General features: G+C 48.6%; 1 protein-coding gene across 1 annotated transcript; it reads right to left on the minus strand.

Annotated features, from left to right (window-relative positions):
* Positions 1-1428: 1428 nt before the first annotated feature.
* HTR1D (5-hydroxytryptamine receptor 1D) lies at positions 1429-3493 on the minus strand. Its single transcript, XM_066564863.1, has one exon. It carries the CDS (start codon positions 3271-3273, stop codon positions 2137-2139), a length of 1137 nt encoding a protein of 378 aa, XP_066420960.1. The 5' UTR covers positions 3274-3493; the 3' UTR covers positions 1429-2136.
* Positions 3494-12460: the final 8967 nt, after the last annotated feature.

Below are 12460 nucleotides of genomic sequence, written 5' to 3' on the forward strand. Positions count from 1 at the left end.
AATATTAGACCATGTGCCTTTTAAAATTAACCTATAATCTAACCAAAGAAAGGCCCTACTTTGCTTGCTCTTGAATTAAACAGTGTCAAAGAAGAGTGGTGGATCATCTTCCTTTGCTGTATCTTGCCATTCTGTTCATGATTGGAAATCTTCAAGGGTAGGAAATACAGGAAGATAACAAAAGTACAGTTGACACAGGCAGGGAATGCACTAGCCAGCCTCTCAAAGGCCCTTCCAGGACCATGATCTGTAATTTTATGTTTCACACTGAGCAGGTGAATCACCCAGGGATCTTGGAAGTCATCACAACCTGGCCCAAAGGTGAACATTTCAGACTGTCATCATCAGAGGAGGATGAGAAGTTGATTGCTGCTGTAACAGCACATTGAACAGTACCAGGGACTGGCCTCAGGTGTGAGAGTTCAGTTTTCCACCCTGTTTATGGTTCAAGCCCTCCCCTGGGGGCTGTGTCAGCTCACGTGTCCCCAGGCAATGCAGCAGCACAGCTCACGATGTGGCAGTGCCACTCTGGACACGCTGTGGGGGGACACTGCATGGACATGGCCATGTAGTGGCATCATCCAAACCTCTCGGCAGAGCCAGAGCAGAGCCCTTTTGGGAGGGTGGAGGAGCCATGTCCCAAACAGAGCAGCCTCAAATGCCCTCAGTGAGAGGACTGCCCTTCTAGGACCACACAGCTGCTCTGTCTGACTCTGCAGCAGGGGGTGCTCCTGGGACATCACTTCATGGTCCATCCTCAGGAGAGGCACCAGCAACAGGGAGGAGCTGCAAAGCTGAGCTGCAAATGCAAAGGGGAGGCTGAAAGCTGCAGTGGACACGCACTGTGGTGGAGTGTGTTGGGATGGCCACAGCAGCGGGTGGTGGAGATGAACTGGGGCAGGCTGAGAGGTGCAAGGGAGGTCAGAAGGATGATGGGGTGATTTTCTAAGCAGTGTGAGGCTCTTATATTCAGTGTAGACATGACACTTCTGATGTAAAATGCCCAGAGACTAAAACATTGCATGAAACTTGGGCTGCACCACTTGGTGTGCTGACTTCATCCGAGACCTCCCTGTGCCAGCTCCCCGCCTGCCAGTCAGGGAGGTGATCCCAGAGGCAGAGAAGGGCAGGTTAGAAGGGACCTCCTCTGTGACCCCAGCAGAGGGTCCCGACAGTGATCCCTGAGTTTGTTTGACCAGTACTTAAAGAATTCCAGAGACAGGGATGCCACATCCATCCCAACAACCTTAATTACTAAGAAACTTTTCCTTGGTATGTCACTTTGTTCTCCCCTGTCTAACTTCCCACATCTTGTCACCAAGGAGTGAACCTCTGGCTATTTTATGAGGTCCTAGTCATTCCACACTGGCACAAACCATATTCTCCTGTTTCAGTTTATGCATGCAAAAAAGTTAAATGACAGAAATATAATATCAATCATTTTCATGCTATTTATTTTGTAGCATTTCTTCACTGGCTGTTCTATTCATGATAAAATGTGTAATAATTAATTCAACTAAATTATCTCCTTTCTACACTTCACCAAAAGCATATCTTCAAATGCAGCATTTGTGAAATATCCACATAACTTAGATCTGTGCTATGCTGCTCTGCCCTGCTCCTGATTATAGTCAGGCTGTGTCAGACATCTTCTGAAAGAATTACAGGTTTTATCAGCTTCACATGGGTAAGATACATGCCATAGAAAATATAAGTATCAGATCCTGCTCTCCAGAAACTCTCTCAGCTGACATAAATGGTTAATAATATACAGCAGAAATACTAATGTCCTGTAAACACACACACAATTTCCTCCCATCAGGGTAATGTGTCCCCTCATCCCACAAGACAAACTCCCTGGTTCACACACCTTGCCTCATTGCAAAGCTTATTTCATGTGTCATTGATCTTATATACACACATGATCACTGCAGAGACCACAGACAAGCTCTGTTATGGCATGTACAATCCCAGACAGAAAGTATCAAATTGGCAAGAAATTCCCAGAAATGTACATGCATGGAACAGGGTAGTAGCAGAGATGGCAGTTACCACTCAGTTCCTTGGGAATAAAAGCATGGAAATTTTCAGGTAGGCTGTGAGATTGACAAGGGTCAGATACACAGGAGTAGAGTCTCAAGAGGAACACTTTTTGAAAAGTATTAGTTTTTGGAAAGCCTGTTTAAACTCTTCATTAAAAGCTGTATAAATGACTGGATTGATTAATGAGTTTAGGTAACCCAACCAGGTAAAAAAGTCCAGGAGGATGGGATGAAACCAACAGGCATCTTGGCAGATTGGTAGGACTAGTGATATGACAAAAAAAGGCAGCCAACAGAAAATGAAAGCTCCCAGAATAATGCCTAAAGTTTTGGTAGCTTTCCTTTCTCTCGCAGCAGAAATTCTTTTCCTTTCCAGCACACTATCTGCAAGTTTTATTTTAACAGGACCCAGAAATATTGGGGATGCACCTGAATGGGAATGCCCTTCATGGAGGCTAGCATTAATGGAGCAGAGGGAAGAGCCTGCAGAACCAGTGATCAGGTGTGCAGTAGTAAAACGTTTCCCATATAATGAGGGTGGCTTCAGAATCCTATCTCGAGCTGCTACATAAATTCTCCCATACAATATCAGCAGGAGCACAGTCGGGATGTAGAAAGCTCCACAAGTCGAATAAATCGTGTAGGAAATTTGCTCTGTGTTTACAGCACACTTTGCAATTTCTTCATGAGCTTTCACTTGCCTCCAGAAAAACGGTGGCACAGAGATACTGATGGATATCATCCAGACCACAGCAATCATGAGCGCTGCTCGGCCAGCAGTGCGGCGCTTGGAATATTCCAGAGCATCTGTGATAGCCCAGTACCTGTCCAGGGCAATGACACAGAGGTGCAGGATGGAGGCTGTGCAGCACGTGATGTCTGATGACAGCCAGATGTCACACAGCAGCTGGCCAAAGGCCCACGTGTGGGTGACAGTGTAAGCAATGCTGACAGGCATCACCAGCACAGACACCAAAAGATCAGTCACTGCCAAGGAGCCAATGAGGTAATTTGCAGGTGTGTGGAGCTTTCTAGTCAGGAAAATTGTAATGACAACAAAAACATTTGCAAGGATTGTTGCCAAAGTTATAACAGCCAGAAGGATTGACAGTGAAATCTTCAGCCCTAGGAGTGTCCTTTCATCCCAGGGCAGAGGTGTTTCAGTGACATTTAATGATTTATTTGCTGAGCTCTGGAGAGAGAACTGTGCTGAATGGTTGTACTGAGTCATCCTCTGCTCTGATTTCACCTTCCAGTGGAATCTTTCTGGGACAATGAAGAAAGATGCTCACTTTTGTTGATAAAACAGAATTTTTCATACTTTGGTCAAACACTGAAGAATTAGTAACTTGTTGAAAACTTCAGCTGATGCAATAGAGGAGGTACTCTCCTATGGAATATTTTCCATCACATCACATCACATCACATCACATCACATCACATCACATCACATCACATCAATCAACTACATAATTGCTAAAGCAAAATGTCATCCAGACACAAGTCTGGTGTACAACAATGAAAATAGTACTATAAGTGATGGGAATTCAGGTGGTTTTCATCTTGAAGAAAACTAAATAATTCTTTAGTATCTTTTTTTCACACCTCCTTTCTGACCTAATCTTCTGTAAAGTTGCATAAATCAATACTGAAGGGTAAGAGATGGAAAAGAAACATCTGGGCATGCAGTTGATGCCCCTTTGCTGAAGACAAAGCCACCCTCAAGATTATTTTCATTTTCTCTCTAATAGCTGAGTGTTGTGGTTTTGGTATTTACAAGGGACTCTTTATTAGTAGAATACCTAACATATAGAACAATACTTCTGAATTCCTTCTGTAAACATAATCTCTCCCAGATTTGCAAATCAAGACTTCTTCAAGTACAGATCTCCATTTTCATTTATTTCTCCAGACTATTCAGGTTTTCCCTTCAACAAGTCTTCAAATGCTGAAGTCAGGTGCTGGGTGCACTTTATATAAGCATAGTATGCAATCTACAGGCTTTCCATACTTTTCCTTGTATTCACCAGGAGTGGATTTCCTGAAGTCTTCACAAACCTGAAGGAAACATCCTAAGACAGATTTCACTCGCTCCCATGAGCACCAGAATGTCACTTCTATTATGCCAGCCCAACCTTTCTTGAACTAGATCCTGAATGTTGGTTGGGAATGGCTTTGAAGAGTGCTGTGAGGGCTACAAGGAGGAACAGCCAATTTCTGCAAGGAGACAATCCCCAGGCCAGCCTTCTCCCAGGCCTGGAGGAGAAGAGCCTCTCTCAGTCATCGCTGGTACCAGTTCATGCCATCCATCCAGGCACTCAGCTGGGAATCTGTGGAGCAAGAGGAGCAAAATATTCTGCATGAAACATCAGCACTTTGAACTCAAACAGCCTCTCTGAAGCTCCTAAATCCTAACATAAGAAGCAGCACTTTTCAGTTTGGTGTTTGATTTTTTTATATACAACCACCTTCTTGTCAGTCAAACATTTTCAGACACGCTTTTTCTTTTGAGGTGTACTTTTCTAATAAGGAGGCATAGAAAATCTTGTATTTCACACTAGACTATTACTTTCTTGGGTTTTTTTTCTCTCTAGGAAGATAAAATCCCTTCCTCATGGCCATTTTGTGATACTGAGCAAAGTCAGTACATGATTATTTATCATGTACTCAGGAGGATTTACCATCTAGACAAAATGAACGTATTCCCAATAATTTAGTATTTCAATGAAGTTACCTTTTACTCAACAAAAGAATGATGAATACACGTAAATTATTTTCCTGTTCAAAAGAAAAATAAATTAAGTTTGTGTAAATTACAGATACTGAAGAAAAATAATATTAAATGACAAGCAGTCATTAAATTATCTCAAGCACAAGGTCGTACACATAAGTGCCTGTTAGGAAAAGCAGAACACAGATGCACAGACATCACAAATCTCGACACAGCAGAGCCCAGGGGTGGGAAGTGACCATCCAGCATGTTTCTGAGAGCAGAGGGATGGGCAGGATGCACACAGGAGCATGAGGAGCACTGGCAGAACCTGGCTGCTGAGGAGCACATTTAGTGCCAGCTGTGCTCAGCAGTGCCAGCTGCAGGTTGAGCTCCTGTAGACGGCAGCTCCTGTGAGACATCTGAGACTGCCCCAGGAAACCTCGTGTTGGAAACCCAAGCGCTGCCACTGGAAACCTGCTGAGGAGCCCAGGGGCGCCCTGTGAGCCTGGGGGTGGCTGCCAGGGGGCTCCGGTGGTGCAGGAGTGGCTGCCAGAGTGGCTCCTGGAGGTCAGACAGGGACATTTCCCTGCTGCTGGTGCTGTTATCACCTCTAGATGAGATAGCATCGCCTCTAGATAAGATAGCGTCGTGTGCGCCCCTGGGGCTGGCTCGGTGCGTGAGGCGGCAGTGCAGCCTGCAGGCAGCGGAGAGCAGCGTCCGACAGCCCCACCCCGCAGGGCATGGCAGGGCTGTCACCCGGCTTGGCACCGGCTTTGTCACACTTCACAGGGCGGGAATCCCCTCAACTGCCTTGGCTGCGTCACCTCTGTGCTTGGTCACCTTTCCTTGGGCTTCCCCTGGTGCTCTTGGCCATGGCCTGTGGGTATTTTTCTCTCTTCAAAGCACCTGAAATAAATTGAAGGTGATGCCATAGCCACCAGGGTGAGATTGGCACAGCACACTGACATACAATGCCAGGCAGGAGCAAGCCAGTTTAACCCTCAGCAGTTAGAGAGCAAGGGCAAGGTGGCAGGGGAGGGTCTGTTTGAGGAAAAAGAGAGCACCAGGTGTGCCAGGGCAGGTACAAGACTGGGTGGCACCAGGAGCTCCTCAGGACTAGGTGTCATCATGTGCTGCATCACCACTGTGCTTGGTCTATCTTTCCTTGGGCTTCCCCTGGTGCTCTTGGCCACGGACTGTGGGTATTTTTCTCTCTTCAAAGCGCCTGAAATAAATTTAAAGTGATGCCACAGCCACCAGAGTGAGATTGGCACAGCACAGCATCCTGACATACAATGCCAGGCAGGAGCAAGCCAGTTTAACCCTCAGCAGTTAGAGAGCAAGGGCAAGGTGGCAGGGAAGGGTCTGTTTGAGGAAAAGCAGAGCACCAGGTGTGCCAGGGCAGGTACAAGACTGGGTGGCACCAGGAGCTCCTCAGGACCAAGTGTCATCTCATCATGTGCTTGGTCACCTTTCCTTGGGCTTCCCCTGGTGCTCTTGGCCATGGCCTGTGGGTATTTTTCTCTCTTCAAAGCACCTGAAATAAATTGAAGGTGATGCCACAGCCACCAGAGTGAGATTGGCACAGCACAGCATCCTGACATACAATGCCAGGCAGGAGCAAGCCAGTTTAACCCTCAGCAGTTAGGGAACAAGGACAAGGTGGCAGGGAAGGGTCTGTTTGAGGAAAAGCAGAGCACCAGGTGTGCCAGGGCAGGTACAGTGACAGGCAGGAGAAGGCTGGGTGGCACCAGGAGCTCCTCAGGACCAAGTGTCATCATGGGGGCTCTGGGCATGGAGCTGCAGAGATTGCCCAGATAACCAGAGGTGCTCAATCCCAAGGGTAAACAAAGTCCCAACACATTTCTGTTCCTTCTGGAGCACAGCCATTACTGGAGAGTGGGGCAATTCCTGCAGACTGGGATTTCATGGTGCAGCTGACACACTTTCTGAGGATGCTGGGCTGCAAGAAGGCTTCAATGCACCTCTGCAGTGCTGGGCTGGGACAAATAATGTGTACAAAATAAGGTATGTTGAAATAAAAATACAGAATTTACTCTTTCACTAAATAGAACAGAAAAAAAAGGAAATTAGATAAAATGTCCTTTCGTAAGTTGCACATTTCCTTTACATTCACACTGAATTTAGAGGAATTAGGGAATTAATTTTCTTCTCTTGAAGCTGGAGAATTGCAGAGGGATGGCTGAGAACAGAGCTGAAGTTCAGCAAACTACTGAAAGTTCATTTTGTAGCTTATTTTTGCTTTTCATTTAAATGTAGAATCATTAAATAGAGCAGGTCTATTCTGTCATGCTGAAAGTGTGATCAGCAGTGAAGCTGCTTCCAGTGAGAGCCAACAGCAAGTGGCCAGGAGGCAGGACAGGAGGTGGCACTCTAGCCAAGAGGAACCCCTCTGAAGCCCCTTTCCTTAAAAAGGGGAGCAAGTTTTGAGTAAGTTCTTGCATATTTGGGACAACTGCCTCAAGCATGCATCATAGAGTAGGTATGGAGCCCAACCTGAAGACAAAAGCACTGTTCAAACAACAGGAAATCCATTTAGAATTAGCTCTAGGAATGTGCCCATCCAGAGATCATAACCAGACCTGGATGCAGCTCCTGGGAGAAAACCAGGCAATGCTGTAGTGTTTGGACTGAAAAATCAAAGCTACACTCTGTGTGAATTCTGTTTGCATCCGAATTCCTGGTCAAGCCCAGCAGCAGCTGAGCCCTTTAGGGCTGAGCATCTCTCTTCACTGCCAGTGAGGGGAGCTGGTAGAGAAGAGTTCACGTTTCATGTTTCTGGAGAAGTGTACCTGACTCTGTGAGTGTTCACTCCAGCGCTGCTCATGCAGCAAGGCTGGATGTCTGATCTGCCAGCATCATTGTGACTATTTCCAAGTAAATCAGGTCCCTATTTTGTTCATTTGATACAGAGAACAGCATTCTATATGAGAAACTATACGCAAAACATTTCTTATTTTAAATAAGCAACTACAGTAATTGGCAAGCAAATATTAGCAATATTTAACACCTTCACTCTCTCCTCCCCACCTTTTATTTTTACTCAGCTTGTAAGAAATTATTGGTATTTTTCCTCTCTTACCTTTATTTACACACCACCAATATGTATTAGCTATCCAACCCATTGATAATTACCAAGTTACAATTGCTGTTACACATTATAACTAAATATTACTTATCAGAGAGAAAATCTGGGGCTTAATGGGCAATGATTCTGGTAAATGCCACATTGCAAAAACAGCCTCTACAATATGGTACAAAGTTCTTTGGAGGGAGCAGGGGCTGGGAAGCTCTCAACCATAAAGTTGAATTTAAGGACAAGTGCAAGGTAGTTCAGGTAGAAATGAGCAGTTCCCCTGTTGTGTGATGGAGAGTTACCAGCTCAGCAAAAACTCTGCTCAGTGTGAGATCAATGTGCACTGTCAGCAGAACCAGTGACATTGTACCAGGGCAAAACAGCAACACCTTGGCAAGTGTGTACCTGGGAATAAGGCCTTGAATAGATCTTGTCCTGCTCACTTTGGACAAGGCCAAATGGCAGCCTGGCATTCAGCTCTGGGCACTGATCCCAGGAAGATGCAGACCACACAGCAAGAAATCAGAAGAAAGCAGCAGGAAGCATCAGAAAAGAAAATGTATGGGAATAAACTGCATGGAAACAGGAATGCTGGGGTTTAAAGAGCACAGCTGAGAGAGATGTTCAGCAGTCTTTCTGTGCATGAAAGCCTGCAGAACAGGAAGGAATAGTCTGTTCCCTGTGGCTGTGACTAATACCACGGAAAGGAAAGAGATTTAACTACAGCAAGGAAGACTGAGCCCTCAGGAAAACTTTGGAGATAGTAAGAGTAGTGAAACAAAGTATTGCTTGGGGACACTGACATCTCCATCTCAGAAAGTCACAAGGACAGGTCAAATAATCTTTTTGGAGTGTGATTTCCTATAGCCAATGAAGCACCAGGAAAGTAAAGTGAATCAGTTTACCCCATGTAAAATGGTGAAAACCAGAATTTTTTTGACAGTATAAACTTAATGAACTCCAATTTTGAACTCCAAAATGAACAAAAAACCAAGAAAGTTTTTGCAGAACATCACAGTTCAGGTCTGGAACTAGCTCAAGACTCAGCATTGTGGCACTGTGGTGTTCCACATGGGCAGAGGAACGCAGAGAATTTTTATTGCTTTCCAGAAGGGAGGGGTGAGGAATGCCAGAGCTGCCTGTAACAGCTGTCAGTGGATGTCCTGGGGGCAGCAGAGCCCCCAGACTCATTTCAGAGCACGAACACAAGGAACAAACTCCCCACGACTGAGGCATCAGCCCCATGAGCATTTCCCATGTGCCTCTGGCTTTCTAAGCATTGCTCCCTAGCAGCTCTCTGCCCTCCTCTCTTGCTCCACTCTGATCCTTGGTATATTCCTCTGCTTCAGCTTCACTTCCTAGGACGCACACACAGGGTTTCTTGACATACAATGCTTGTTCCTTTGGTCCATGAGCATTTGAAGCAGCACTCCCCTTCAGCTCTAGCAGCACTGGCAGAGAAGCCGAGCAGTTGTTTCTCTGAACCCAGTTTTTATGGCAATGATGCTGGTTTGTTGGGTTTTTTTGGGTTTTTTTTTGGTTTTTTTTTCCTCTGGCTTAGAATCAACTCCCCCAGCCATCCCAATTTCACGGAGCTCAGAAATGGGAAAACATCCAAATTCCTTCTGCACAATTCTCTGTGCTCATCCAGGGTCAGGAATGGGCAGGCTGGGAGCAGGCAGGAAGGAACATCTTGGCTGAGTTGTGCACTGCACCTGTGGGGATCACAGAGGGTGGATCATGGCTTGTGTGCACACTGAGGGACGTCTTCCTTCACATGTACCTATGAGTGCATCACCAAGGGACAAAAAGGAATCTTTACGCAAAAGACAGAGGAAAATCCAGTCAATTTTTATGCTGACTTTTGATATCTGGATGGTTTCCTTCAGAGCTCGATGTAGGACAGTTCTGTCCAGGCAAATAACAAATGTTGCCCTGCTGTGTACATGCCAGAAGTGACTGACACTTGTCACTAAGTTTAATTCTGTGTTTAGGTGAGCACAGTACACTGCCATCATTCTTACTCTGTGTTAAACACTGAAAGTAGCCAGGCCCCTCACATCTTCCTGCATTTTGACACGTCTCAACTCAAGAAATACATTTCCCAGATTTCTAAGTAAGCTGCAAACCAGCAGAGTTCACACCATGGGTTTGATTTTTTAAAAATTTCATTATTCTCTGCACCAGCTTGATTCCTTGCCCATCAGAAGTGTCATACATCTGAAGAAAATAAATGACTGATGGCTGGTGAGAATGCTTCTCTGAGATCAACCAGATCTGGGGGCAAATGTGAAAACCAGGAAATGTTACAAGCAGAGTGAAAAGTAACAAATTGACTGTTTGTTTGGTATTTGCTAATTTTAATATTTGAGAAGCATGGAAGATATACATCATAAATCCTTTGTTATGATGCTGCTTTAACTTTAAAGACAATATGAAAAGGAAAAGCAAATTTGCCTTGAGAAACCTCACAGATCCCAGCCATTGCTTTCTGGAATAATCTGTTTGGCAGCAGTTCCTAGAAGGAGGAACTTACAATTACTGGCAAAGGAATCCCACCTCTCTAAAGTCAGTTGTCCCCTTAATTTTGCAAAGGAAGTTCCTTTTCCTGGGGTTTACATCAGGCTCACAGCTGGGGAAGGGACTGTTTCTCTGGGGAAGCATGATTCTCCTTGAAGGCCGTGTTCCAGTTTCATGCACTGCTGCCCACAGCACACTGGAAACACCAGACTGCAACTCTGGCAGTCCTTGTGCTTGGCTGGGTCCTGCTCTTTGCTGCAGGACCAAACCCCATCCCAAAAGTGGCTGATATTCATCATTGATGCAACAGGTGACAGGTGTCCCTCTGGCTCCATGTGAGAAAACAGAACATTTTGTCCTGAAAAGCCTGGCTTGCATCCAAGCAGGTACAGAGACATGGAGACATGGACAGGTGAGGATTCTGAGGGCTCAGTGTCACAGTGGCAGCTCCTGGCTTTGCTCTAGCACCTAGTCAGAGGTGACCTTTGGCCACCATCCTACCCGAAACAGGAGTGAAGAAGAAACCAGACAGCTCTGTCACTCGTGGAATACAAACCAGGATGGTGTGGGATAACAATGGAACAACCCTTAGAGCAACCCAAAGCTTTCCCCAGGGCAATCTATATAAAATTGCGCTTCATTTATCCAGTGTTACCCTGTACCTGGTGGAAGAGACCTGCAAGAAACATTTAAAGCTCTAAATCGCCTGTCAGCTTCCCTCCCAGACCGGCACGCAGGGTCAGTACAGGCTGCCCAGACAGGCTGCGGCTCCAAATATTCAAGGTCAGGCTGGACGCGGCTCTGAGCAACCTGATTTGATTGAAGATGCATCTGGTGGCTGGGAGGACGGACTAGGTGACCTCTAAAGGTCCCTTTCCACCCAAACCATCCCGTAATTCCGTGATGGGGCGCCGCGGGGTCTCCGCTCTTCTCAGGGCGATGCCGCCACCGAGCTCTGCCCGCTCCATCCACCGGCGCCCGCAGAGCCGGGGCGATGCCGCTGATCCCGGGGCGATGCCGCTGATCCCGGGGCGATGCCGGCTGATCCCGGGGAGATACCGGCTGATCCCGGGGCGATGCCGGCTGATCCCGGGTTGATACCGGTGATCCCGGGGCCATGCGGCTGATCCCGGGGCGATGCCGCCGCAGGCCCCGTTCTCCTGACCCCCGCCTCCCGTTCTCCCTCCTCCGCCTGGGCTTTTCCCGGGGCCGCCGTGGCGGAGCCCCCCCGTTCTATCCCCGGCCACCAACTTCAGCCGGGGCCGAGCGCCCGCCCCGTCGGCAGCGCCCCGGCATCGCCCCGGCCGCCAGCACTCACCCGCTGTCCTCGCTGTCCCCGCTGTCCCGTTCTCGCCCGGTTCCTGCAGCGTCCCCCCGAAACACCGGCGGCCCCGGCCGGGCTCGATGCGCCCGCGCTGCGCGTCCCGCTGCGCTCCGCTCTGCTCCGCTCCGCTCCCCTCCCCTGGCAGCGGCTGGCCCGGAGCCGGGGCTCGCTCGGTGCTCGGTGCTCTGATCGCCGAGGGTCGGGCAGCGAGGGTCCCTCCGGCACACCGGGGCTGCGGGACGCGGCTGCAGCTGCAGCCCCTTCCCGGGGATTCCCTGCGCCGGACCCCGCTGGCCAGCCCGGGCCGTGCTCCGGTACCGTGTCCCGGTGCTGTGCTCCGGTGCCGTGCCCCTGTGCCGTGTCCCGGTGCCAGCCCCTGTGCTGTGCTCTGGTGCCAGCCCCGGTGCCGCACTCCGGTACCGTGTCCCGGTGCTGTGCTCCGGTGCCGTGCCCCTGTGCCGTGTCCCGGTGCTGCGGGGCCGTGTCCCGGTGCCAGCCCCGATGCCGTGCCCCTGTGCTGTGCTCCGGTACCAGCCCCTGTGCTGTGCTCCGGTACCAGCCCCTGTGCCGTGCCCCGGTGCTGCGGGGCGGTGTCCCGGTGCTGCGGGGCCGTGTCCCGGTGCCAGCCCCGATGCCGTGCCCCTGTGCTGTGCTCCGGTACCAGCCCCTGTGCCGTGCCCCGGTGCCGTGTCCCGGTGCCGTGCCCCGGTGCTGCGGGGTCGGGCAGCCTGTCGGTGCTGTTCCGTGGATGCGAGGATCGATAA

Source organism: Molothrus aeneus, chromosome 23 (genome assembly GCF_037042795.1).
Source record: "Molothrus aeneus isolate 106 chromosome 23, BPBGC_Maene_1.0, whole genome shotgun sequence".
Classification (NCBI taxonomy): Eukaryota; Metazoa; Chordata; class Aves; order Passeriformes; family Icteridae; genus Molothrus; species Molothrus aeneus.

Coding starts and splice junctions, on each gene's coding strand:
- HTR1D (XM_066564863.1), bottom strand. CDS start 3,273: ATGACTCAGTACAACCATTCAGCACAGTTCTCTCTCCAGAGCTCAGCA.